Genomic DNA, 26476 nt, shown 5'->3' with positions numbered 1-26476 from the left:
CAATCTTGTATCTCAGTGACAACTCAATTAATAATTGAATTCTCAAAAAACTTTTTAGCAAAAATTTTATATATACATTAAACTACACAACTTATATAGAAAAGTACATTATTTATGAAAAATACAATTTTTACAAAAAAATTTTTTTGTCCTCCATGTTATTATGTTCTCCCAGGGTGAGACAATTATACATCTGAAAGAACAAAAAAAATAATAAAAATTAGGAACATTAATAGTTAACATAACCTTAATATATTCCTACCAATAAAGTAAAAATAATATAATTATATTAGAGTCTTCAAACAACTAGTTAAATGGGAATATATTACTCAAATAACACAATGAATTTTAAAGTCGACATTCAAGCCTCTCGGTCTAAGCGTATTAAGCTCATATATCCACATGAGTTGTCTTTTTTTCAAAATCCTTTCTCTATCGCCCCCCCCCCCCCTCCTTTGGATTGGAACTGCATCTATTATTTTAAACTTCAATTCTTTTTCTGTATGATTATTTTCTACAAAATGTTTAGGGACTTGAAGATCCATTCTTTTCTTCCTTATGGTATATCGGTGATGATTAATCCTAGTTTTGAATTCACACGTTGTCTCACCGATACACCATAAGTTGCATGGGCACACAAGAAGATAAACTACATAATCTGAACCGCATGTCAAATACTGTTTGATCTCATATTTTTGATGGGTTTCCGGGTGCTCAAATGTTGGACCCTTAATCACGTGGGCACAGTTTACACAAGACAAACATAGGTAGCATCCTGCTTTTTTGATACCAGTCAGTCGCTTGGAAAGTCTTTTTCAGTGGACTAAAATCTAACTTTACCAAATCTCTAATGTTTTTACTTTTTTTATATGAATACAGTGGTGGCCTTGTAAATTCCTTTACATACGGGAGACATCTCCCCAACATCCCCCAATGTTTATTAATAACTTTAGCCACTTCCCTACTCTCTTCAGTGTATGTTGTAATTATAGGGACCCAATTTAAATATTTTTTATGGTCTTTATTCATCAAACTACTCCTTTCTAGATCTAACACCCTATTTTTTGTTTGTTTTTTCCTAGTAGGTTTTGGGGTATCCTCTTTTAAAAACTTTAATTAATTAGAGAGTCAATGACTTCATCTGTTTCTTCAGGTTTTTTTACTATACGGTGTACCCTAAGAAGCTGACTTAAGGGTATCGACCTCACCATGTTACGTGGATGCTGGCTATCGTATATAAGCAAATTGTTCCGATCTGTGTTTTTTTTTACAAATAATGTCATGAGTTCACCATCTTTTTGCTGAACAAGATCATCAAAAAATTGTATATCTGTACTAGATGATACAAGTGTGAATTTGATCGTCTGGTCAATAGTATTGAGAAACTCCACTAGTTCATCTTGAGATCCTGTCCATAGGAGGAAGACATCATCTATGTACCTCCACCACACCAACACGTTGGAAGTGGTGGGATACATAGATCAGGTCCTCCATAACTAAATTTGCGTACGGGGGGCCATATATGCCCCCATTGTGGTCCCTTGACGTTGTAAATACACCACGTTCCAATTATTATGAAAATTATATTTTTCTCTGGTTTTCCTAAATGGTCGGTGGAAATGACAGTCAGTCTAATAAAAATCATCATCCGTTAGAATATACATCGAATTTTATTAAAGAAACCTCCCAATGATAACAGTATAATCTCCAAAATGAATAAAAACTCAAAATGCACTATTCCAAATTATCAGGCACAGTAGAATTTCTAAACATTTGATATGTTTTAAAGAACTGAAAATGCTCATTTGTGGAATTTGCAGCATTAGGAGGTCTGCTATGAATGGGTCACCGAGGAGGATGGCAGCAACAGGCTAAGCCACCAGAAAACCAGAGAGGTTGGTAACCAAGCGGATTGCAGATCCCTGATCCTATCCACACAACTAGCAGTAGCCGTGGAGCGTACCTACGATGCCCTAGACGCCTCGGCACAGCCGGAGAGGTAACTAAGCCTAAAGCAAGAAAGGTGAAATCTAAACTGTCCCGGAGCAGACCCCAAAGGAATAGATAGCCCCTAAACACATATTGTCGGTGAGACAAGATGAAACACAAACGCAGGCATAAAAATAGACTGAGCCTATGATGGGCCCAAACTGACTAGATAGGATATTGAAGAAGATACACTGCAATCATGCAAAAACCCCTGAAAAATCCAACACGTCTTATGTACAAAAAAACACTGAAGTCTCACGACTTCGCCCCCACTATATCAGCACTCCGGTATAAACTGGAAGCAAAGCAAAAGAGACCAATATAACAGGGGACTGAACAAACTGACACAAGCAGTAACATATGGAGCGGTGGTCCAGCAGCCCCCAGCAGGAGCAAGCTGAACCCGCACAACAAGCAGAGATAGACAAAACCAGATCAGATGCAAAGGATTAGCAAATGAACCACTTAGGCTAGTTTCACACTAGCGTTTATTCGACGCAGCGCACGGCGCCGCTAAGCCCCGCCCCCTGCCGGCTCCCTGCCCGCCCCATCCGGTCATCGCTGCCTACTATCGCACATGGACGCTTGCGATCTGCGCACCCTATCTTTAGCATAGGGTGCGCAGATCGTGCGCTGGCCGTGCGCTTGTAGGATTTTGGCACGCGCTGCGCACTTTTGAAGATGCGCCGTGCGCGCCGAAATGCAACATGCTGCGTTTGGCGCACACAGGCGCACCTTCAAAAGTGCGCAGCGTACACCAAAATCCTACTAGCGCACGATCTGCTAAAGATAGGGTGCGCAGATCGCAAGCGTCCATATGCTATAGTAGGCGGCGATAACCGGATGGGGCGGGCAGGGAGCCGGCAGGGGACAGGGCTTAGCGGCACCGTGCGCTGCGTCGAATAAACGCTAGTGTGAAACTAGCCTTAACCGAACGATGCAGGATCAGAGCAGGAGACATCACCAGCAGGGATTGAAGAAAGTCTGCTGACTTAAATACTCCAATCAGTAACCCCAGATCTCCAATCGTCATCATCATCATCAGGTGGCAGACCTCTGTCAATCTGGCCAGTTCCACTACCTCCAGTAACCACCAGAGGGAGCCCTGAAAGAGAATTCACAACAGAGGTCACATTCACTGAACAAAAAAGCTATTTAACTCCAAAACATCCTAAAAGGCCAAGTGTCATGGTCACTGTGTGTCTGGGCGCAGGTGTTACCGCAAGGCGAACCCATAACACGTGACCCTGGATACAGCTCCTCCAGTGGGGCGAATTTAAATAATAAAACGTGCAGGTGGATACGCCGCCTCCACCTGGCGAATTTAGGTATTACACGTTAATAAACATTCTGGAAACCCCGCCTCCAGTATGGCGAATTTAAATAATAAGGGGGACCTGGGAAACATTAACAATGGTGGGCCCTGCTATAGGGAAAAGGGAATTGGAGACCTCCTGAGCTCCCCTCAGTGTCCCTGCACTCCTAACATTCCCTATGCCGGTTTCGCACCGGGCGCCGCACGCGTACCTCAACGCCCTAGCTCGCCCAGACCCTAAACCCTCACTAGGGAATAGGTCGGTGCGGAAACTAATCCCACCACTGCACTAATAACACACATGAGGAAAGAGACAATACAGGGGAAACACCACTTAGCTTTGCTCTGTTGCGTGCGCTCCTAGCAACAGAGCCCTCCACCTGAGTGCATCTTCTCCTCCACCCGGATCCATCACCATAACAGGATCCTTCACCTTAGTGCAGCCTTGGAGCAGAGTCCAACACCAGTTGCAGCTGCTTAGAACCAGAGTCCCAAGGACGAGTTCAGCTGCTGACACGAAGTCGAGCATGCTTGAGTCCAGCTCAGCGGCCAAGTCCCACATGGTGAGTGCCACTCTCCATAGTCGCCACTCCACCAGCCCATGCAGACACTTCCCGCTGACACCATCACTGCGACCCCACCACGCCATGCCAGCCCTTCGTCCAGACACCATAGCTGACACTCTTCCCCCCTGGCTAAGCTGCGTAGGACTCCTCACCAGCTCCATCCTTCATCCAGGCTCTCCAAACTCAGAGTGAACACAAACTCACAATATCACAGGCAGTGATTGCACACCTCTAGCACACCTTTATAGGGTGTAACACCTGATCCCTAATTAAGTGCACAAAAACCTAAAGTGCAATACTGCTAACCACCACCGGGGACAGTCAAGACACCTTGGAACTTTCCAAAGTAAAAAAAGTTCACCCAGTGCAATTAATACCGCCAGATCCCACACTGGATCATGACACCAAGTTACATGTTAACATAGGAACCCTTCTTTGATATCACCTTCACAATTCTTGCATCCATTGAACTTGTGAGTTTTTGGAGGAGTGTCTCTGCTTGTATTTCTTTGCATGAAGTCAGAATAGCCTCCCAGAGATGCTGTTTTGATGTGAACTGCCTCCCACCCTCATAGATCTTTTGCTTGATGATACTCCAAAGGTTCTCTATAGGGTTGAGGTCAGGGGAAGATGGTGGCCACACCATGAGTTTATCTCCTTTTATGCCCATAGCAGCCAATGACTCAGATGTATTCTTTGCAGCATGAGATGGTGCATTGTCATGCATGAAGATGATTTTGCTCCTGAAGGCACGTTTCTGCTTTTTATAACATAGAAGAAAGTTGTCAGTCCGAAACTCTATATACTTTGCAGAGGTCATTTTCACACCTTCAGGAACCTTAAAAGGCCTTACCAGCTGCTTCCCCATGCTGTTATCTGTGTGACAACATGGGGAAACACCTGGTAGGGCCCTTTAAGGTTCCTGAAGGTGTGAAAATGACCTCTGCAAAGTATATAGAATTTCTGACTGACAACCTACCTGTCCAGGTGTATCCAAAATTGTTTCCAGGCTGCCCGGCTCTCTATTACGATCTGTTAACAGTGCCACAGTCTGTACTATCAACCATCAAGTAAAGGAAAAGAAAACTACAGCCCTTGTGTCCTCCAGTGATCTCTTGCACTCTGATTCCTGCGCCACAAGGTACACGAAGCCGGACATAAATGGAACCGGTAGCCCTGGGGCCCAGCTCCACCTGTGGGGAGCAGAACCATCCCAGCTGCTTCACCATCAGCCCCAGCGGTCTCCTTTAGCAGCGTTGGCCATCCGTTGCCGAACACCACAGGTGGCGTCACGTTAAATCCCATACACATATTTCCCATTTTACGGCACAACCAGGGACATGGAGTCGAGTCATGGCCCCGTGACTTCCCCAAATAACTGTCCGACCCGATTCCAAGTACCCCACGGCCCTGGTGGGCGTGTCATAGAAATAGGAAAATACGGTATTAGAGTAAGGTTTAGGCCGGGGTCAGACATGCGAGAAACTCACACGAGTCTCGCATGTCAATACCAGGCACGGCCGCCGGCACTCAGGACCAGAGCGTGCGGCTGCATAGAAATACATGCAGCCACACGCTCCTGTCTGAGTGCCGGCGGCAGTGCCAGGCATTAACATGCGAGACTCATGCAAGATTCTCACGTCTGACCGCGGCCTTAGTAATAGTAATGGGTAATATACAGATTAGTACAGTGGGGGGCACTGTAGATTAGGAGATAAGATAAAGTTAAGAAGTAGGGGATTTCCGAGTAGGAGGGGCAAGGATAGTTAGACACTTCATGGGTTTAGTTAGAGTGTGGGATGAGGAGAAGTGAGGTTGTTGCAGTAACAAGTTCAAGAGGAGTCCAGTAGTCCAGGGCCTTGGGGCCGGAAGTTACATGGACATGAAGGGACAACAGCAGCGAGAGAGGAATAGCAGCTAGGTTCAGGAAATCCCAAAACGTCCGAGACCTAAGGTCTGGAAAAGGTTGGAAAGCGCCTTCCTTGATTTCACGCCATGGAGTGGAAAACGGGCTGGGAACCCCAGGTATGCACAAGTTTGGCTAGTCGGAACGCGGCGGTACTGGAGGGTACGGTACAGGAATAAGGAATTTCAGGAGAACAAGGGACAATGCAGAGAAAAGGATACATGTGCGATGTCTGTGACCGATCTGGACATGTTGAGTAAAGATGTTTTGCTGAAAATGATCTTGGACTCTGGCAATCATTGTGTGATGCTGTCTAAAACAGGGACCCTGCAGCCTTAGGAGGACTCTAACCTAGAAGTGAGTGAACTGCCCACCCATCACACGACACTTGGGACTTTGTCATTTCTTTACAGGCTGCAAGGGTGTGCCGGAACAGCAGCCCATCGCCATGACTACCACCCTGGTCACCTCACACAAACATAAAAAAATGATATAAATCTGGTATCGCTGTTATTGAACCGACCCAAGAATAAAGTTGCCATATCACTTATACCGCACGAGGAATGGTGTAAAAAAATAAATAAAACCAATTCTTCACCTGCTGTTGATTTGTTCACTCGGTCTCCCAAAGATTGCAGTAAAGCTCACTCACACTTATCCTGTTCTCTATGCTGATCGCTTACACCGGGGTATCCATGTAAATCTCTGAAATACAGTTGAAACCAGAAGTTTACATACATATGTGTATTTTTATATAGTGTATGTTTTTCTCAATATCTGACATGAAATCAGAATAAACCTTTCCCGCTTTAGGTCAATTAGGATTACCATAATTATTAATATCTGCCAAATGCCAGAATAATGAGAGAGAGAGAATTTTTAAAGGCATTTTTATTACTTACTGGAAAGTCAAAAGTTTAAATAGTACATTTTTGTGGGAAAAAATGTGTTTTTATTTTTATGGGTCAACGTTATAAACTTCTGTGAAGCACCTGGGGGGATCGATGTGCTCACCACAACTCTAGATAAACTGCTTGAGGAGTCTAGTTTCCAAAATGGGGTCACATGTGGTGGTTTTCCACTATTTAGGCACATCAGGGGCTCTCCAAACACGACGTTACAACTTCAGAATATTCTATCAAGATCTGCGTTCCAAAACGTCATTCCATCCTTTGACGCTCTGGGGATGCCAGAAGGTTAGAGGTTCGCAGGCCTCCCGTACAGCCGCCAGGTAACACTGACTTGCACGCTGGACCAGATACCCATGATCTATCCGTTCATCTCTAGTTCCAACTGTCCCAGATACAGCGGACAGACCTGGATTTGAGTTTACGTCCCCTGCAGACCCAGGCGTCTGCTAAATTTTCCTCACTGCCACCGCTCCTCTGACATCTCCTCCTGCCAGGGTAGAAAGAAATGGTAAATGGGCATGGATTAGAGTGTTGTCAGGGACATAGCCCAAACTCGCTGAGGCGCTCCGTATGGTCTGTCCCTCAAAAGTTGGGAGGTATGGTTTTTCCTGTACAGGAATCACCAGGACATGTGAAGGGAGTCTAATAGGCAGCTGTCAGCTATCTCAGTGAGCTGACAGTCCATCTGATTTTGATCAAGAAGGATTTTTGCTGTTTAATAAGAGTGAATGTTGACTTCAGGATGCAGTGAGAAGAAATGTCTCAAAAGTGGAGAAATGTCTCTTTTTACTTCATGCAGAACACTGGGGACAGTATTAATTGGTTAGACTACCCTTTATTTTGTCATCAGTAATTCTATATAACACTGCAATAAAAACAACAATGATAACACTGAATGCCTTGTATTGCTTAAGTTCTGTATTCTGTACTTTATATTAACCCCTTCACACATATGGGTGTAACTGTACGTCTGCGCTGGAGCGACCGCACGTCAAGGAGGCTCAGGAGCCCGAACTCCATCCAGATGTGGCTGATAAAGGCTACGGTTAGTGACTGGCATCTGTCTCAGTCGCGTCCAGAGCTGAGTTAAGGCGGTGGCTATTAGGGTATGTGCACACGCTGCGGATTCTGCTGCGTTTCCGCAGCGTTTTTGGCTCTGCAGAAACGCTGCAGATTCTGCTGCGTTGTACAGTACCTTTATTTCCTATGGAAATAAAAAAAAGCTGTGCACATGCTGCGTTTTTTTCCGCGCGGTTTTGCTGCGGTTTACAATCCGCAGCATGTCAATTGTTTGGTGCAGAAACGCTGCGGTTTTACACCTCATCCATTATGAGGTGTAAAACCGCAGGGCAAAACCGCAGAAGAAACGCAGATAATCCGCAGATAAACCGCAGAAAAACCGCAGCACTTTGTCCTGCGGATTTCCTGCGGTTTTCTCTACAAAATCCGCAGAGACTAAAAACTACGTGTGCACATACCCTTAAGCATTTAGATGCTGCTCTCAATCTCTGATGTCATAGCTAGTGCAACCACACACCAGTTCCCATAGCCGATGGATTACTATGACAGCTAGGGGCCTGCTAAAGGCCCCAATTGACATCATTTTGGTTTGTCTCTGAAGTTCAGATGTACAATGGCTTTCAAAATTATTCAACCCCCCCAGGCTCTTCACCCATTTTGTTACATTACAACCTGTGTTTAAATATTTTTCTGATCCAATTCGTGTATGATGCATCAGCTCTAAATAGTCTAAGTTGGTGGAGTGAAGTGACAAATCTCTACCTATACATGCACACAGAGAGAGACCTGTCCCTACAGGACAGTGGGCATTCTACCTGTTCGATTACCGGTCACCGACGGCTGATAAACTATGCTTTTCTCTGGTGGTAATATGTGGTGGTATTTCTCTCTTGTACATATTATACAGTAACTATGTGCTGGTAATTTGTGATCTGGTCATGGTGTGGTGGTATTTGTCCCTTGTATGTGGTATTATTCGGTCACTATGTGGTGGCAATATATGGTCTGGTCATAGTGTGACGATATTTGTCCCTTCTAAGTGGTGTTATTGGTCATTTTAAAAGATGTAGGTGTCTCATTCCCTTAAAGAAAAATAAAGAGTATTGGGTAAGAAATATTTAATTGGTTACAGTAGAGCAGGGCCCGCCAAAAGAGTCTACCTGAAAAAAATCTTTTGGCCAAAACAAAAGCTGCTGGCTATGTATGTGATCTGGTGTTTGATGAACTGTTACTGTGTGATTAGTGAGGACGTGGTGCGGAAGTGGAGTTTTTCCAAGAGTGGGCAGTGGGACTGTGGAAGGTGGAGGGGTGGAGGCGGAGACTGGGTCGAGTCTCAAGGGGGACCGAAAATTTTGACAGTATGGGACCCTGAAATTCCTCCTGTTTCACTGACAACATCTATAATCTATGACTTTAGTCAAAGGAACTGTCAGTCAAATTGTTTTTTGGGGGGTCCAAATCCTGCTGACAGATTCCCTTTAGTCTCTAATATCTGTGCCTTTTAGGTTGCGTGCACCTGAAGTGCAGTGATTTTCCTGTCTGGATTCTCTGACAGCAAACGCCTCTCATAGGGTAAGTTCACACTAGGCATTTTTTTTCAGCGCGTTTCAGCATGTTTTCCTTGGATTTTCTTGCATTTTTTCTGCGGTTTTGGCATGCTAGAATTGTCTCTTGTGCATGCTGATAAAGTTTAGTGTTTAAAAAAGTCCTATTCTATGGAATCAGGTTTTGGAACAAAAAATGCAGCATAACCAGATACCTGCATTTTTTCACCACCCATTGAAGTCAATAGGTGAAAACCGCTGAAAGAAGTGACATGCTCTATGTCCCAAAAGCCATGCAAAGCACAAAATACTGATGACAAAAAAAACAAGCAGTGTACATGAGATTTCTGAAATCGCATAGGCTTTGCTGGTACTGTAAAATGTAGCTGTAAATTAGCATAAAAAATCAATAAGAAAAAAAATGCAGCGAAAATGCATAGTGTGAATTTAGCCATACTCTGCATATTGCAGTAGCAGCGCAGTATACGAGATTGCACTGTATTCAGAATTTTAAGTATACCCTAGGGAGAATGGCCACTCACTAAATTAATCTACAGAATGTCAAATGGGGCTGTGGACATCGCGCTCTGCGATGCAAGTGGTGCATGTGCATATAAACTATGTCCACAACCAAATCACTAGTGGTACATAGAGATTTCACCTCAGTGTGCAGGGGCGGACATACCGCCGGTTCAACTGCACCGTGGCCCAAAGGTGGAGGGGGGCCCATGCAGGCAGGGGCGTACTGCCCATAGCGGCACAGTATGCAGCCGCTATTGGGCCATTGTATCAAGATTACGGGCGGGAGAGGGGCCGGTGTCATGCAGCATCAGGCCCCTCTCACTCTCTCCCGTAATCATGCCACTACCAAGAGCCGGAGAGAGCACGGTGCGCGGAGTGCAGGAGTTCCAAAAGGGGTCGTGTCATGCAGGAAGAGACGCTGGCCAATGAACGCTTTTCTCTCCAGACTGATGAGAGCGCTCAATGGCTGCCGTCTGTTTTCCTGCATGGCGCGTCCCAATGGTGAGTACTCACCTGTAGCCAGGGGTCCGGGCTACACAGCACACTGGGGAGTCAGGACAACACTGGCGGAAGAGCAGGACTTACCTTGTGTCTTCTGCTCACTACACTGTTCTATTCTCAGCAGGCTGCAGCATCTCGCAGAAGAGGTCAGGGGAGGAGACACACTGCACGAGACAGCACGGCAGCAGCAGGGGGCTGGTATCAGTGCTCTCTGCTCTGTGTCCCCATCCCCCATAGTGGGGTCTCCAGCTTTCTGATCTCTGCACTATGTGGCTGACCTCCTCCACAGCTCATCTGATCATCTGAAGTCATAAATTAGTATGTGTATGTTTGTATATGTACATATGTGTGCATGTATGTACGATATATGTATGTGTGTATGTAGTTAGGTCCATATATATTTGGACATAGACAACATTTTTCTAATTTTGGTTCTAGACATTACCACAATGAATTTTAAACAAAACAATTCAGATGCAGTGGAAGTTCAGACTTTCAGCTTTCATTTTAGGGTATCCACATTAAAATTGGATGAAGGGTTTAGGAGTTTCAGTTCCTTAACATGTGCCACCCTGTTTTTAAAGGGACCAAAAGTAATTGGACAATTGACTCCAAGGCTATTTCATTGACAGGTGTGGGCAATCCCTTCGTTATGTCATTCTTAATTAAGCAGATAAAAGGCCTGGAATTGATTTGAGGCGTGGTGCTTGCATTTGGAAAGTTTTGCTGTGAAGGAAACATGCAGTCAAAGGAGCTCAATGTAATGTCACGTGTGACTGGATACACCGCCTCCAGCAGGGCGAATTTCTTTAACACCCGTGAACCTGGATACACCGCATCCAGCAGGGCGAATTTAAACAGTTAAGGGAAACACCGGGGAAACCGTTACAATGGAGGGCCCGCCAATAAGGAATGGGGACGTGGAGACCTCCTGCACTCCCCTGAGTCAGTGTCCCTACACTCCTGACGATCCCTAAGCAGGTTCCGCACCTGGCGACGAGCTGGATACCTCAAATCCCTAGCTCGCCCTGCACCTATCCCTTTCTAGTGAACTGGACGGTGTAGAAACTAATCCCACCAAAGCACTAATACACACACAAGGAAAGTCACAAACAGGGAAAAACACCACTTAGCTTTGCTCTGTTGCTATTTCTCCCAGCAACAGAGTACAACACCAAAGTTCAGCTTCACCCCTGAATTCAGCTTTCGCCTGAAGCTATTACACCAGAGCTCCCCTGAGCTGCCAGGAACTCCTCTCTGTAGTTCATTCCTTCACCAGACTTGTTTGGAAATGAGCAATATCACCAACAGCGAGTGAGACCACCTGCTACTCCTTTATAGGTAGGAGCCAGGGAATCACACCTGCTTCATTATCACGTGCAATAACACTAGTGACCACCAGGGGCAACTAAACTGAAACAACCACAGTGTAATGACCCTAATGGCCACCGGGAGCAAAACTAACTTTAAGCAAACAGCTTAAAGAAAAAAAAAAGGTTACTTGTGCAAAATCTGTCATAATCCAACCTGGATCATGACACTCTACATGCAGATGAAACAAGCCATCCTTAAGCTGCAAAAACAGAAAAAAAACCATCCGAGAAAATGCAACATTAGGAGTGGCAAAATCTACAGTTTGGTACATCCTGAGAAAGAAAGAAAGCACTGGTGAACTCATCAATGCAAAAAGACCTGGGCGCCCACGGAAGACAACAGTGGTGGATGATCGCAGAATAATCTCCATGGTGAAGAGAAACCACTTCACAACAGCCAACCAAGTGAACAACACTCTCCAGGAGGTAGGCGTATCAATATCCAAATCTACCATAAAGAGAAGACTTTATGAAAGTAAATACAGAGGGTTCACTGCCCGGTGCATGCCACTCATAAGCATCAAGAATCAAAAGGCTAGACAGAACTTTGCTAAAAAACATCTAAAAAAGCCAGCACAGTTCTGGAAGAACATTCTTTGGACAGATGAAACCAAGATCAACCTCTACCACAATGATGGAAAGAGAAAAGTATGGCGAAGGCGTGGTACAGCTCATGATCCAAAGCATACCACATCATCTGTAAAACACGGCGGAGGCAGTGTGATGGCTTGGGCATGCATGGCTGCCAGTGGCACTGGGTCACTAGTGTTTATTGATGATGTGACACAGGACAGATGCAGCCGAATGAATTCTGAGGTATTCAGAGCCATACTGTGTGCTCAGATCCAGCCAAATGCAGCCAAACTGATTGGTCGCTTCATACTACAGATGGACAATGACCCAAAACATAAAGCCAAAGCAACCCAGGAGTTTATTAAAGCAAAGGAGTGGAATATTCTTGAATGGCCAAGTCAGTCACCTGATCTCAACCCAATTGAGCATGCATTTCACTTGTTAAAGACTAAACCTTAGACAGAAAGGCCCAAAACAAATAGCAACTGAAAACCACCGCAGTGAAGGCCTGGCAGAGCATCAAAAAGGAGGAAACACAGCGTATGGTGATGTCCATGAGTTCAAGACTTCAGGCAGTCATTGCCAACAAAGGGTTTTCAACCAAGTACTACAAATGAACATTTTATTTACAACTATTTAATCTGTCCAATTACTTTTGGTCCCTTTAAAAACAGGGTGGCACATGTTAAGGAGCTGAAACTCCTAAACCCTTCATCCAATTTTAATGTGGATACCCTCAAATGAAAGCTGAAAGTCTGAACTTCAACTGCATCTGAATTGTCTTGTTTAAAATTCATTGTGGTAATGTCTAGAACCAAAATTAAGGTCAGTGTCGCCCCTGGTCCTGTGTGCACATACTCTTAGTCATTGGCTGAGGTAAACTTCTCATTTCTGCCTGCTTTCTCTCAGCATCCCCGGTGTCAGCTGCGTGCTGTGGGTCCCGCTGCTCTGCGCCTTCTCCGCACTGTGCTGTGGCTCCCGCTGCTCTGCACCTTCTCCGCACTGTCTTGTGGCTCCCGCTGCTCTGCACCTTCTCCGCACTGTGCTGTGGCTCCCGCTGCTCTGCGCCTTCTCCGCACTGTGCTGTGGGCCCCGCTGCTCTGCGCCTTCTCCGCACTGTGCTGTGGCTCCCGCTGCTCTGCGCCTTCTCCGCACTGTGCTGTGGGCCCCGCTGCTCTGCGCCTTCTCCGCACTGTGCTGTGGCTCCCGCTGCTCTGCGCCTTCTCCGCACTGTGCTGTGGGTCCCGCTGCTCTGCGCCTTCTCCGCACTGTGCTGTGGGTCCCGCTGCTCTGCGCCTTCTCCGCACTGTGCTGTGGGCCCCGCTGCTCTGCGCCTTCTCCGCACTGTGCTGTGGGTCCCGCTGCTCTGCGCCTTCTCCGCACTGTGCTGTGGGTCCCGCTGCTCTGCGCCTTCTCCGCACTGTGCTGTGGGTCCCGCTGCTCTGCGCCTTCTCCGCACTGTGCTGTGGGTCCCGCTGCTCTGCGCCTTCTCCGTACTGTGCTGTGGGCCCCGCTGCTCTGCGCCTTCTCCGCACTGTGCTGTGGGCCCCGCTGCTCTGCGCCTTCTCCGCACTGTGCTGTGGCTCCCGCTGCTCTGCGCCTTCTCCGCACTGTGCTGTGGCTCCCGCTGCTCTGCGCCTTCTCCGCACTGTCTTGTGGCTCCCGCTGCTCTGCGCCTTCTCCGCACTGTGCTGTGGCTCCCGCTGCTCTGCGCCTTCTCCGCACTGTGCTGTGGGTCCCGCTGCTCTGCGCCTTCTCCGCACTGTGCTGTGGGTCCCGCTGCTCTGCGCCTTCTCCGCACTGTGCTGTGGGCCCCGCTGCTCTGCGCCTTCTCCGAACTGTGCTGTGGGCCCCGCTGCTCTGCGCCTTCTCCGCACTGTGCTGTGGGCCCCGCTGCTCTGCGCCTTCTCCGCACTGTGCTGTGGGCCCCGCTGCTCTGCGCCTTCTCCGCACTGTGCTGTGGGCCCCGCTGCTCTGCGCCTTCTCCGCACTGTGCTGTGGGCCCCGCTGCTCTGCGCCTTCTCCGCACTGTGCTGTGGGCCCCGCTGCTCTGCGCCTTCTCCGCACTGTGCTGTGGGCCCCGCTGCTCTGCGCCTTCTCCGCACTGTGCTGTGGGCCCCGCTGCTCTGCGCCTTCTCCGCACTGTGCTGTGGGCCCCGCTGCTCTGCGCCTTCTCCGCGCTGTGCTGTGGGCCCCGCTGCTCTGCGCCTTCTCCGCGCTGCTCTGCGCCTTCTCCGCGCTGTGCTGTGGGCCCCGCTGCTCTGCGCCTTCTCCGCGCTGTGCTGTGGGCCCCGCTGCTCTGCGCCTTCTCCGCGCTGTGCTGTGGGCCCCGCTGCTCTGCGCCTTCTCCGCGCTGTGCTGTGGGCCCCGCTGCTCTGCGCCTTCTCCGCGCTGTGCTGTGGGCCCCGCTGCTCTGCGCCTTCTCCGCGCTGTGCTGTGGGCCCCGCTGCTCTGCGCCTTCTCCGCGCTGTGCTGTGGGCCCCGCTGCTCTGCGCCTTCTCCGCGCTGTGCTGTGGGCCCCGCTCCTCTGCGCCTTCTCCGCGCTGTGCTGTGGGCCCCGCTGCTCTGCGCCTTCTCCGCGCTGTGCTGTGGGCCCCGCTGCTCTGCGCCTTCTCCGCGCTGTGCTGTGGGCCCCGCTGCTCTGCGCCTTCTCCGCGCTGTGCTGTGGGCCCCGCTCCTCTGCGCCTTCTCCGCGCTGTGCTGTGGGCCCCGCTGCTCTGCGCCTTCTCCGCGCTGTGCTGTGGGCCCCGCTGCTCTGCGCCTTCTCCGCGCTGTGCTGTGGCTCCCGCTGCTCTGCGCCTTCTCCGCGCTGTGCTGTGGGCCCCGCTGCTCTGCGCCTTCTCCGCGCTGTGCTGTGGGTCCCGCTGCTCTGCGCCTTCTCCGCGCTGTGCTGTGGGCCCCGCTCCTCTGCGCCTTCTCCGCGCTGTGCTGTGGGCCCCGCTGCTCTGCGCCTTCTCCGCGCTGTGCTGTGGGCCCCGCTGCTCTGCGCCTTCTCCGCGCTGTGCTGTGGGCCCCGCTGCTCTGCGCCTTCTCCGCGCTGTGCTGTGGGCCCCGCTGCTCTGCGCCTTCTCCGCGCTGTGCTGTGGGCCCCGCTGCTCTGCGCCTTCTCCGCGCTGTGCTGTGGGCCCCGCTGCTCTGCGCCTTCTCCGCGCTGTGCTGTGGGCCCCGCTGCTCTGCGCCTTCTCCGCGCTGTGCTGTGGGCCCCGCTGCTCTGCGCCTTCTCCGCGCTGTGCTGTGGGCCCCGCTGCTCTGCGCCTTCTCCGCGCTGTGCTGTGGGCCCCGCTGCTCTGCGCCTTCTCCGCGCTGTGCTGTGGGCCCCGCTGCTCTGCGCCTTCTCCGCGCTGTGCTGTGGGCCCCGCTGCTCTGCGCCTTCTCCGCGCTGTGCTGTGGGCCCCGCTGCTCTGCGCCTTCTCCGCACTGTGCTGTGGGCCCCGCTGCTCTGCGCCTTCTCCGCACTGTGCTGTGGGCCCCGCTGCTCTGCGCCTTCTCCGCGCTGTGCTGTGGGCCCCGCTGCTCTGCGCCTTCTCCGCGCTGTGCTGTGGGCCCCGCTCCTCTGCGCCTTCTCCGCGCTGTGCTGTGGGCCCCGCTGCTCTGCGCCTTCTCCGCGCTGTGCTGTGGGCCCCGCTGCTCTGCGCCTTCTCCGCGCTGTGCTGTGGGCCCCGCTCCTCTGCGCCTTCTCCGCGCTGTGCTGTGGGCCCCGCTGCTCTGCGCCTTCTCCGCGCTGTGCTGTGGGCCCCGCTGCTCTGCGCCTTCTCCGCACTGTGCTGTGGCTCCCGCTGCTCTGCGCCTTCTCCGCACTGTGCTGTGGGCCCCGCTGCTCTGCGCCTTCTCCGCACTGTGCTGTGGGTCCCGCTGCTCTGCGCCTTCTCCGCGCTGTGCTGTGGGCCCCGCTCCTCTGCGCCTTCTCCGCGCTGTGCTGTGGGCCCCGCTGCTCTGCGCCTTCTCCGCGCTGTGCTGTGGGCCCCGCTGCTCTGCGCCTTCTCCGCACTGTGCTGTGGCTCCCGCTGCTCTGCGCCTTCTCCGCACTGTGCTGTGGGCCCCGCTGCTCTGCGCCTTCTCCGCACTGTGCTGTGGGCCCCGCTGCTCTGCGCCTTCTCCGCACTGTGCTGTGGGCCCCGCTGCTCTGCGCCTTCTCCGCACTGTGCTGTGGGCCCCGCTGCTCTGCGCCTTCTCCGCACTGTGCTGTGGGCCCCGCTCCTCTGCGCCTTCTCCGCACTGTGCTGTGGGCCCCGCTGCTCTGCGCCTTCTCCGCACTGTGCTGTGGCTCCCGCTGCTCTGCGCCTTCTCCGCACTGTGCTGTGGGCCCCGCTGCTCTGCGCCTTCTCCGCACTGTGCTGTGGGTCCCGCTGCTCTGCGCCTTCTCCGCGCTGTGCTGTGGGCCCCGCTCCTCTGCGCCTTCTCCGCGCTGTGCTGTGGGCCCCGCTGCTCTGCGCCTTCTCCGCGCTGTGCTGTGGGCCCCGCTGCTCTGCGCCTTCTCCGCACTGTGCTGTGGCTCCCGCTGCTCTGCGCCTTCTCCGCACTGTGCTGTGGGTCCCGCTGCTCTGCGCCTTCTCCGCGCTGTGCTGTGGGCCCCGCTCCTCTGCGCCTTCTCCGCACTGTGCTGTGGCTCACGCTGCTCTGCGCCTTCTCCGCACTGTGCTGTGGCTCACGCTGCTCTGCGCCTTCTCCGCACTGTGCTGTGGGCCCCGCTGCTCTGCGCCTTCTCCGCACTGTGCTGTGGCTCCCGCTGCTCTGCGCCTTCTCCGCACTGTGCTGTGGGCCCCGCTGCTCTGCGCCTTCTCCGCACTGTGCTGTGGGCCCCGCTGCTCTGCGCCTTCTCCGAACTGTGCTGTGGGCCCCGCTGCTCTGCGCCTTCTCCGCACTGTGCTGTGGGCCCCGCTGCTCTGCGCCTTCTCCGCACTGTGCTGTGGGCCCCGCTGCTCTGCGCCTCCTCCGCACTGTGCTGTGGGCCCCGCTGCTCTGCGCCTTCTCCGCACTGTGCTGTGGGCCCCGCTGCTCTGCGCCTTCTCCGCACTGTGCTGTGGGCCCCGCTGCTCTGCGCCTCCTCCGCACTGTGCTGTGGGCCCCGCTGCTCTGCGCCTTCTCCGCACTGTGCTGTGGGCCCCGCTGCTCTGCGCCTTCTCCGCACTGTGCTGTGGGCCCCGCTGCTCTGCGCCTTCTCCGCACTGTGCTGTGGGTCCCGCTGCTCTGCGCCTTCTCCGCACTGTGCTGTGGCTCCCGCTGCTCTGCGCCTTCTCCGCACTGTGCTGTGGGCCCCGCTGCTCTGCGCCTTCTCCGCACTGTGCTGTGGGCCCCGCTGCTCTGCGCCTTCTCCGCACTGTGCTGTGGGCCCCGCTGCTCTGCGCCTCCTCCGCACTGTGCTGTGGGCCCCGCTGCTCTGCGCCTTCTCCGCACTGGGCTGTGGGCCCCGCTGCTCTGCGCCTTCTCCGCACTGTGCTGTGGGCCCCGCTGCTCTGCGCCTTCTCCGCACTGTGCTGTGGGCCCCGCTGCTCTGCGCCTTCTCCGCACTGTGCTGTGGGCCCCGCTGCTCTGCGCCTTCTCCGCACTGTGCTGTGGGCCCCGCTGCTCTGCGCCTTCTCCGCACTGTGCTGTGGGCCCCGCTGCTCTGCGCCTTCTCCGCACTGTGCTGTGGGTCCCGCTGCTCTGCGCCTTCTCCGCACTGTGCTGTGGGCCCCGCTGCTCTGCGCCTTCTCCGCACTGTGCTGTGGGTCCCGCTGCTCTGCGCCTTCTCCGCACTGTGCTGTGGGTCCCGCTGCTCTGCGCCTTCTCCGCACTGTGCTGTGGGCCCCGCTCCTCTGCGCCTTCTCCGCACTGTGCTGTGGCTCCCGCTGCTCTGCGCCTTCTCCGCACTGTGCTGTGGGCCCCGCTGCTCTGCGCCTTCTCCGCACTGTGCTGTGGGCCCCGCTGCTCTGCGCCTTCTCCGCACTGTGCTGTGGGCCCCGCTGCTCTGCGCCTCCTCCGCACTGTGCTGTGGGCCCCGCTGCTCTGCGCCTTCTCCGCACTGGGCTGTGGGCCCCGCTGCTCTGCGCCTTCTCCGCACTGTGCTGTGGGCCCCGCTGCTCTGCGCCTTCTCCGCACTGTGCTGTGGGCCCCGCTGCTCTGCGCCTTCTCCGCACTGTGCTGTGGGCCCCGCTGCTCTGCGCCTTCTCCGCACTGTGCTGTGGGCCCCGCTGCTCTGCGCCTTCTCCGCACTGTGCTGTGGGCCCCGCTGCTCTGCGCCTTCTCCGCACTGTGCTGTGGGCCCCGCTGCTCTGCGCCTTCTCCGCACTGTGCTGTGGGTCCCGCTGCTCTGCGCCTTCTCCGCACTGTGCTGTGGGCCCCGCTGCTCTGCGCCTTCTCCGCACTGTGCTGTGGGTCCCGCTGCTCTGCGCCTTCTCCGCACTGTGCTGTGGGTCCCGCTGCTCTGCGCCTTCTCCGCACTGTGCTGTGGGCCCCGCTCCTCTGCGCCTTCTCCGCACTGTGCTGTGGCTCCCGCTGCTCTGCGCCTTCTCCGCACTGTGCTGTGGGCCCCGCTGCTCTGCGCCTTCTCCGCACTGTGCTGTGGGCCCCGCTGCTCTGCGCCTTCTCCGCACTGTGCTGTGGGCCCCGCTGCTCTGCGCCTCCTCCGCACTGTGCTGTGGGCCCCGCTGCTCTGCGCCTTCTCCGCACTGGGCTGTGGGCCCCGCTGCTCTGCGCCTTCTCCGCACTGTGCTGTGGGCCCCGCTGCTCTGCGCCTTCTCCGCACTGTGCTGTGGGCCCCGCTGCTCTGCGCCTTCTCCGCACTGTGCTGTGGGCCCCGCTGCTCTGCGCCTTCTCCGCACTGTGCTGTGGGCCCCGCTGCTCTGCGCCTTCTCCGCACTGTGCTGTGGGCCCCGCTGCTCTGCGCCTTCTCCGCACTGTGCTGTGGGCCCCGCTGCTCTGCGCCTTCTCCGCACTGTGCTGTGGGTCCCGCTGCTCTGCGCCTTCTCCGCACTGTGCTGTGGGCCCCGCTGCTCTGCGCCTTCTCCGCACTGTGCTGTGGGTCCCGCTGCTCTGCGCCTTCTCCGCACTGTGCTGTGGGTCCCGCTGCTCTGCGCCTTCTCCGCACTGTGCTGTGGGCCCCGCTCCTCTGCGCCTTCTCCGCACTGTGCTGTGGCTCCCGCTGCTCTGCGCCTTCTCCGCACTGTGCTGTGGGCCCCGCTGCTCTGCGCCTTCTCCGCACTGTGCTGTGGGCCCCGCTGCTCTGCGCCTTCTCCGCACTGTGCTGTGGGCCCCGCTGCTCTGCGCCTCCTCCGCACTGTGCTGTGGGCCCCGCTGCTCTGCGCCTTCTCCGCACTGGGCTGTGGGCCCCGCTGCTCTGCGCCTTCTCCGCACTGTGCTGTGGGCCCCGCTGCTCTGCGCCTTCTCCGCACTGTGCTGTGGGCCCCGCTGCTCTGCGCCTTCTCCGCACTGTGCTGTGGGCCCCGCTGCTCTGCGCCTTCTCCGCACTGTGCTGTGGGCCCCGCTGCTCTGCGCCTTCTCCGCACTGTGCTGTGGGCCCCGCTGCTCTGCGCCTTCTCCGCACTGTGCTGTGGGCCCCGCTGCTCTGCGCCTTCTCCGCACTGTGCTGTGGGCCCCGCTGCTCTGCGCCTTCTCCGCACTGTGCTGTGGGTCCCGCTGCTCTGCGCCTTCTCCGCACTGTGCTGTGGGCCCCGCTGCTCTGCGCCTTCTCCGCACTGTGCTGTGGGTCCCGCTGCTCTGCGCCTTCTCCGCACTGTGCTGTGGGTCCCGCTGCTCTGCGCCTTCTCCGCACTGTGCTGTGGGCCCCGCTCCTCTGCGCCTTCTCCGCACTGTGCTGTGGCTCCCGCTGCTCTGCGCCTTCTCCGCACTGTGCTGTGGGCCCCGCTGCTCTGCGCCTTCTCCGCACTGTGCTGTGGGCCCCGCTGCTCTGCGCCTTCTCCGCACTGTGCTGTGGGCCCCGCTGCTCTGCGCCTCCTCCGCACTGTGCTGTGGGCCCCGCTGCTCTGCGCCTTCTCCGCACTGGGCTGTGGGCCCCGCTGCTCTGCGCCTTCTCCGCACTGTGCTGTGGGCCCCGCTGCTCTGCGCCTTCTCCGCACTGTGCTGTGGGCCCCGCTGCTCTGCGCCTTCTCCGCACTGTGCTGTGGGCCCCGCTGCTCTGCGCCTTCTCCGCACTGTGCTGTGGGCCCCGCTGCTCTGCGCCTTCTCCGCACTGTGCTGTGGGCCCCGCTGCTCTGCGCCTTCTCCGCACTGTGCTGTGGGCCCCGCTGCTCTGCGCCTTCTCCGCACTGTGCTGACACCATTTCCTCATGTTGCTCCTCACTCACAGTGATGCAATCACGGCCCGGCCATTCCCTCACACCTGCCCGGCACTTCTGGCCTCACACCTCGCACTCCCCCTAGCGGCTATGTCGGGGGACTGCGCACCAACCACGTGTACTGCCGCAGATCCCGCCCCCCGCTGTCTCCCTCTCCCAATACCTGCGCTGACATTCGCCGTCCCCGGTGCTGGCCGAGCCGTGATTGGCGCTCCCCGTGCCCGGCGGGCGGGCTGTGAAGACCCACTTCAGTTTGTCTGCGCTGGTAATTACTTTTCCAAAGGTTGAAGACCTGCAAATACCGGGCATTTCCCTGCCGCTGCACCCCGGCACTGCCGTGCACATGAGGTGACTGCATCCCTGCCCTGCTGACACTTGTAGTGCACGCTACATGTCTATTGCATTGCATCACTTGGCATCCAGAGCTCCGCTACCTCACCTGGCCAGCTGGGCCCCCCGGCCTGGGGATTTGTAGGGACACATCCATAGTGAGGCGGGCAGGAGCCTGAGGATGCTTGTTCTCAGCCTGTTGTACCTCCTGATTGCACCAGGTAAGAACACTTACTGCTTTACTGTCAGTCATTATTTGTAGCCTGTCATTAGAAATGATGTCACCTTTTCTAGATCTGTCATCCCTCCATGGACAGGTTTATGGGGCACCAACCTGATTTTGGATTGTGGGGGGTGAAGAATAATTTCTACCAAATTGTCTTAGGTAAAACAGGTAAAATATATACCTGGCTATGGAACTTACTGCAGATGAGTGTCTACAAAATGAGCATGGGAGTATTGCATGGGAGTACAAATTTATGACGAACTTTGACACTCTCAGTGCTGGAATGAATGTGTCGCATGGATTTATGTCTTTTTACATCAATTAAGGAATTTCCTTTTAAAACCTTGCAGGGCAACACAGAACTAGACCCCAATCAGAGGACCATAAAACATCCAGACTCCTTATCTATGAACTGGTCCAATGTTTATATTTATGTTTCTCCCTCTCCCATATTGATAGTTCTGCTTCACGTCACTTGTCTTATCTATTGCATTTTTTCTAGGCTGTATTGTGCATAAATATGTGACTTCAGATTTTGTATTAGTCTTGCCTGATGAAGAGACCTGAGTAGTCTCGAAAGCTTGCAATGTATTACCATCTTTTCAGTTAGCCATTAAAAGGTATCAACTACTGAGGACTCTCAATCCTGAATATTTTTACAAAATGAGCAGCACAGCTGCGTATTACTGCCCCTCTAAGTATTAGCTAGACCAACAACCCCCCCCAGTACCCCAGATATTAATTCTGAGTGGACCGGATCCCTGTTATTCTGTGGGCCTCTTCTGGCCGCTAACAGGTTAATATGGCTCTGGCAGCGCAGGCGCGCTGCATATTCCCAGATCCTGGCTGACGCATCCCTCGCTCTTCCAGGCATCCTGTCTGTTTGTACTGCTGGACCTTCCAGGTCTCTTCTTGCAGCCAGAGGCAGCAGACTGCCACACATGCACTCGAGGAGTGGAGACACATCTGGACTGGTGCTGTGAGCCGCTGTCAGCCTCCAGGATAGAGGGGGAGGAAGAAGTAGACGGACAGTAAGGTCCAGGACATGGATGAGGGCTTAGATTAATGTTCCGCTCTTTCCGTACACATATGATGAGTATATATATTGGGCCAGAATTCGCCATTAAAAAAAAAACCAAAACCCTATTCACAAGGTGCACAAGTCTGCTAGTCTCCAATACTTTTATATAGTGCCCTAACTAACCGGGGCATGGTTCGTGCATTTGCAATGGAGCTGAAATATCCGAACACTATTGCGATGATTTGATGTCCTGCTTGGTTGGCTCTCGTGCCTTATCTAGGTGCTGGCCAGGGTATTGCATGTCTCGTTATTTTCCTGCAGAATGAACTATTGCGATGCATACCTACACGTGTCTCACTCACAAGTCTTCCACCACTATGGCACATAACCATCTAGAATAGATTGTCTCAGTGGCATGTGTCAGCAGCGTGGCATGTGTCAGTACATTTCTAGGGACACCTCTCACAATTCTGGCAGCAGTGTTTTATTTTTGCAAGGCTAGAACATGGAAGCGCAGACACCTTGCCCAGCTTCACGAAGGGTTAAACCTTTCCCCGGAATGCAGATTGAACATTTTTCCAATTATGTCCAGGCAGGGATCTTGAAAAATGAAGAGATAAAATAAAATAGGAATTGATGCTGGTGCAGTGGCCAATGTTCACGTGTTGCTTGTGTGGCACATGGTCTTGCACATTGGTCATGACTAGCTTTGCAGCCAGATATTTTATTTTCCTATACCAAGGGTCCTTCAGCAGAAAGCAGCTTAGTAGGTAAAGCGTTATTCCCCTGTAAAATAGGAGCCCCTCCGACTTAGCCCAGATATCACTGTACCTCTTACTGTGCGTGTTGCTATGTGTTTGGAGGGGGGGAGGATTGAGCTGTGTGAAGAGGCCCTTTATATTTTCATAGCTGATGTTTCAACCTGAGCCGATCCTGGCAGGGTCTCCCTCGCTGAACATCATAGTTTCCGTTCATTAGGAGCTGGAGTCCGGCTAGGAGCCGAGTGCTGCCTGTAGCACAGCTGATTCTGCAGAGGGGCCTTGGCTTCGCTGACCCTACTAGGCAGAGGGGCATAGAAAACTGTCATCACTAGTGGGTCAGCTAAGGATCTCTGGCGTGAAAGTGACAGACCTCTCTTCATATCTGCAGTGCTGTATTACCGAAGTGACACAGTATTATTCCAACATAAACTAGTTTCCAATACTCCACATAGGGAAAACTTGTCTGCAAAACAAGAGTCCCCTGATCCACATTTGCAGATGTGAAGTATGCTCTTGTCTTGGCTCCTTCCCGTAAAGTCTATAGGTAGTCACGCACATTAACAAAGTCTCCTGATAGATGTAAGATACATTACGCTGGTAAAATCTGCCTCGTTCCCAGTGCCAGACGTGCGGATGAAATTATAGCCAATCTCATTTGAATGCTACAGAATTTGGAAATTGACCAATGGCGCAGATTTTAAAATTTGCACTAAGTCACAATTTCACCGGGAAGTTTATTGGGTTTAAATCTGTGGTGTACCTGTAACAAAATCCGATTGCCAGGGCATGTCTTGGATTATTCTGCCCAAAATTAACTTGCGATTTTCCTGTGGATTTACCCCACTACATTGAACAGGGCGATATCTGAGATGAAAATCTGCCGCATACATTGACATGCTGGGAATTATAAAATCCCCACAGCCGGTCACTTTCCATACAAACAAAATCTGCAGCATATTCATGAGATATGTTAAAATCTCATCGTCCGCATACATGATACTTGAAACCATTGTGAATGTACGTTTAGCAAATGTGCCGGTAAAATCTGCAATATTCCCGTATTCCGTAGACTTAATCTTGCACGTGTTTTCGCTTTTGGATCCGCCACACGTGCACCTGGTCTCGCTTTTCTATATGCATATATTAGTGATAGAGCATAGGCAGCATTGTAACCTGTTAAACTATGGTATTGACACGTCTTGTCTGAATCATGAAAATTACGTTTTGTTTTCTAGCGGGCTGCTCTGAGCCAGCAGTTGAAGTTGTAATTCCACAGTTAATATGGTCTGGGCAGATCCCTCTGCCTCTGAGAGATGAGTCAATCTTCACTAACATCCGAAAGCCACGCTCTGTTCCCAAAGATACAACAACCCATCCGAATAATATGTATATCCATCTGCCTGCATTTGGCAGGGACCTTCATTTGCACCTGCAGAGGGTCCATGATTTCCTGGCTACAGGTTTTATGGTGGAGGAAAGGACAGAATTCGGAGCCAAAATCCAAACCAAAATCCCAGAGGAAGAGCTTTGTTTCTATGTTGGAGAAGTTCTCAACCACAACAAGTCTTTTGCATCGGTCAGCACATGTTCAGGACTGGTGTGTACCTGTAAATTATTATATGCAAATGCCTTCATTCATCAGGAGAAAAATCGTTATGTACACTACAGTAAATAATCATGGCGTGTAGATGGGCACAAGGATGTTCAGGGCATTTTTAGACATTAAAGAATATTGATGCCTTTGTCAACATTTTATTCCTAAACACATACTTTTTTTGCCATAGTGTTTCATCAGACTTCTTCGGCTGTTTAGCTTCTACAGCCTTTATGTATCACTGTACATAACAGACTGCAGAATGAGTTAATAGTCAAATCCATCGGTGCCCTTGTTTTGTCAGCAGAATTTGTAACCCTAATCTCTTCTTTTGAACCATATTGTAAGCAAATATATGACCACATCAAAGTTCAGCTTTCAGCCAGTCATAAATGGGTTTAGAAGATGAGGGAATTTACTGTTAGTGTATTCTGCAATCAGCTATGTACTGTTATACATAAAGGCTGTTGAAGACAAACTGACCAAAAATTTCCATTATACCGTATTGCAAAAAATGGTTCTTTGCCAAAAATGAAAGCAGTAACCGGTTATTCCCTCCAAAACAAGTCCTCTCTTATTCATGTAATGGGGATAGCTTGCTGATCACTTCAGGTCCCACTGCTCGGACCCCAACCAATCTCCGCAGTCAGTCCACCAGTGATTAATAGTTTGTCAGATGGGAGATTACTTTTTTTTTTTTCTTTTTTTAGAATAACCCTTAATATAGTAAAAGTAAGAACATTTGTGTCCATTTACTTTAAATTTCATCACACTATGATCACTGCCAAATTTCCAAGATTCAATATGAAATCCCTTACTGATCTAAAAATGGTGGAAATCCTCAAAGACCGGTATAAAAGGCCTAGAGGAAGTCTTCTCTTAATGTGACTGATAAACTATGGAGATGGTTTAAAAGGATTGTAACATCAACATTATGGGACATAAAGCCACTTTACTAGGGGTCAGATAGGGTGGCCCCCTCACAGAGTCCAAGGATGGGTTTGTTGGGTCACGTTCTCAATATATCTTCTTAATCACCTTGAAGGTTAAAAAAAAAAAAAAAAATCCAAGCTGATCCTATTTTAGACATAACGCAGTTTATCAGTTTTGAATTTCCCATAAAAAAGATATAAAACAAAGCAAAGTGTCTGGGAAGAGAAAGCTTACACCCCAAAAATCAGCTTCTTACCTGGGATCTAGGAGCCAAACCTGCAGCTATCGGCTCATTCCCACATTGGATTGGCTGTAGTATGAAAGTGGTTCTTCTAATGAAACCATTCTTTCATATGCAAGTCACTGTAAATAATGTAGTACGAGAGTTGTGGGGGCATATGAAATTGAGATATTGGTGAGGTGTGACACCTGGCAACCCTATTGAAAAGCTGCTATCCTCTCTGCTCAGGGTGTAGCAGCCACTGTCAGGTACTGCAGATCAGCTATTATTTGAGAATCTTAAATTGGAAGCATTGAACTTGAAAATGACAAGTATCCACAGGTAGCATTTAATGTCCCCATAACTTTACCAGTCACAATTCTTGACTGTACTATATTGTGGCCACTGTAGATAACATGACAGTGTAAACCTTAATGCAAGGCATTGAGCTTCCATACATATTTACTCCAAAAGCTGTAATAAAAACCTCCTACCAACCACAGAGGTACAAGCATGACGTTCTACATTTCCAAGAATGCACTTCTCCCCATAAAGGTAGTAATGTGAGCTGCTAGTGAAATACATTTTAAGGCCACGTTCACACGTTCAGTATTTGTAAGCCAAAACCAGGAATGGATGATAAATACAGAAGTGGTGACGTGTTTCTATTATACTTTTCCTCTGATTGTTCCACTCCTGGTTTTGGGTAACAAATACTGATGTAAATTACTGAACATTAGAACGTGGCCTAAAGAGAAATGTCCAAGGGTTTTTTTCCTAAGATTTTTGAATATGGACTCCCCTACTTGTGATTGTTGAGATTTTGTTTGGAGGTGTCATTTGAAGCTTCTGGAAACTAATGCACAATTTGCAACATGTCCTCAACCTACACGTGTCA

At 51.8% G+C, this 26476-nt stretch overlaps 1 protein-coding gene and 1 long non-coding RNA gene across 4 annotated transcripts in view; one reads left to right on the top strand and one right to left on the bottom strand.

The window, feature by feature from the left end:
• LOC141084237 (uncharacterized) lies at window positions 1–20576 on the bottom strand. Its single transcript, XR_012230959.1, has 3 exons — window positions 20503–20576; window positions 6375–6481; window positions 1–193 (listed from the first exon to the last, which is right to left on the bottom strand). It is a non-coding gene; the product is annotated as an uncharacterized lncRNA (long non-coding RNA).
• Window positions 20577–20657: 81 nt separating this feature from the next.
• ADAMTS17 (ADAM metallopeptidase with thrombospondin type 1 motif 17) overlaps window positions 20658–26476 on the top strand; it is a 428881-nt gene continuing 423062 nt past the window's right edge. For all 3 annotated transcript variants that reach the window (XM_073568808.1, XM_073568807.1, XM_073568809.1), the window contains exons 1-2: window positions 20658–21044; window positions 24067–24428. In XM_073568808.1, the coding sequence (XP_073424909.1) occupies window positions 21005–21044; window positions 24067–24428 (402 nt within the window). In that variant the 5' untranslated portion in view covers window positions 20658–21004. The remainder of the gene's footprint in view (window positions 21045–24066; window positions 24429–26476) is intronic.

Source organism: Dendrobates tinctorius, unplaced genomic scaffold (assembly GCF_039654945.1).
Source record: "Dendrobates tinctorius isolate UK_male_01 unplaced genomic scaffold, ASM3965494v1 ptg000022l, whole genome shotgun sequence".
Classification (NCBI taxonomy): Eukaryota; Metazoa; Chordata; class Amphibia; order Anura; family Dendrobatidae; genus Dendrobates; species Dendrobates tinctorius.
This window is presented reverse-complemented; position numbering and strand designations above follow the sequence as displayed.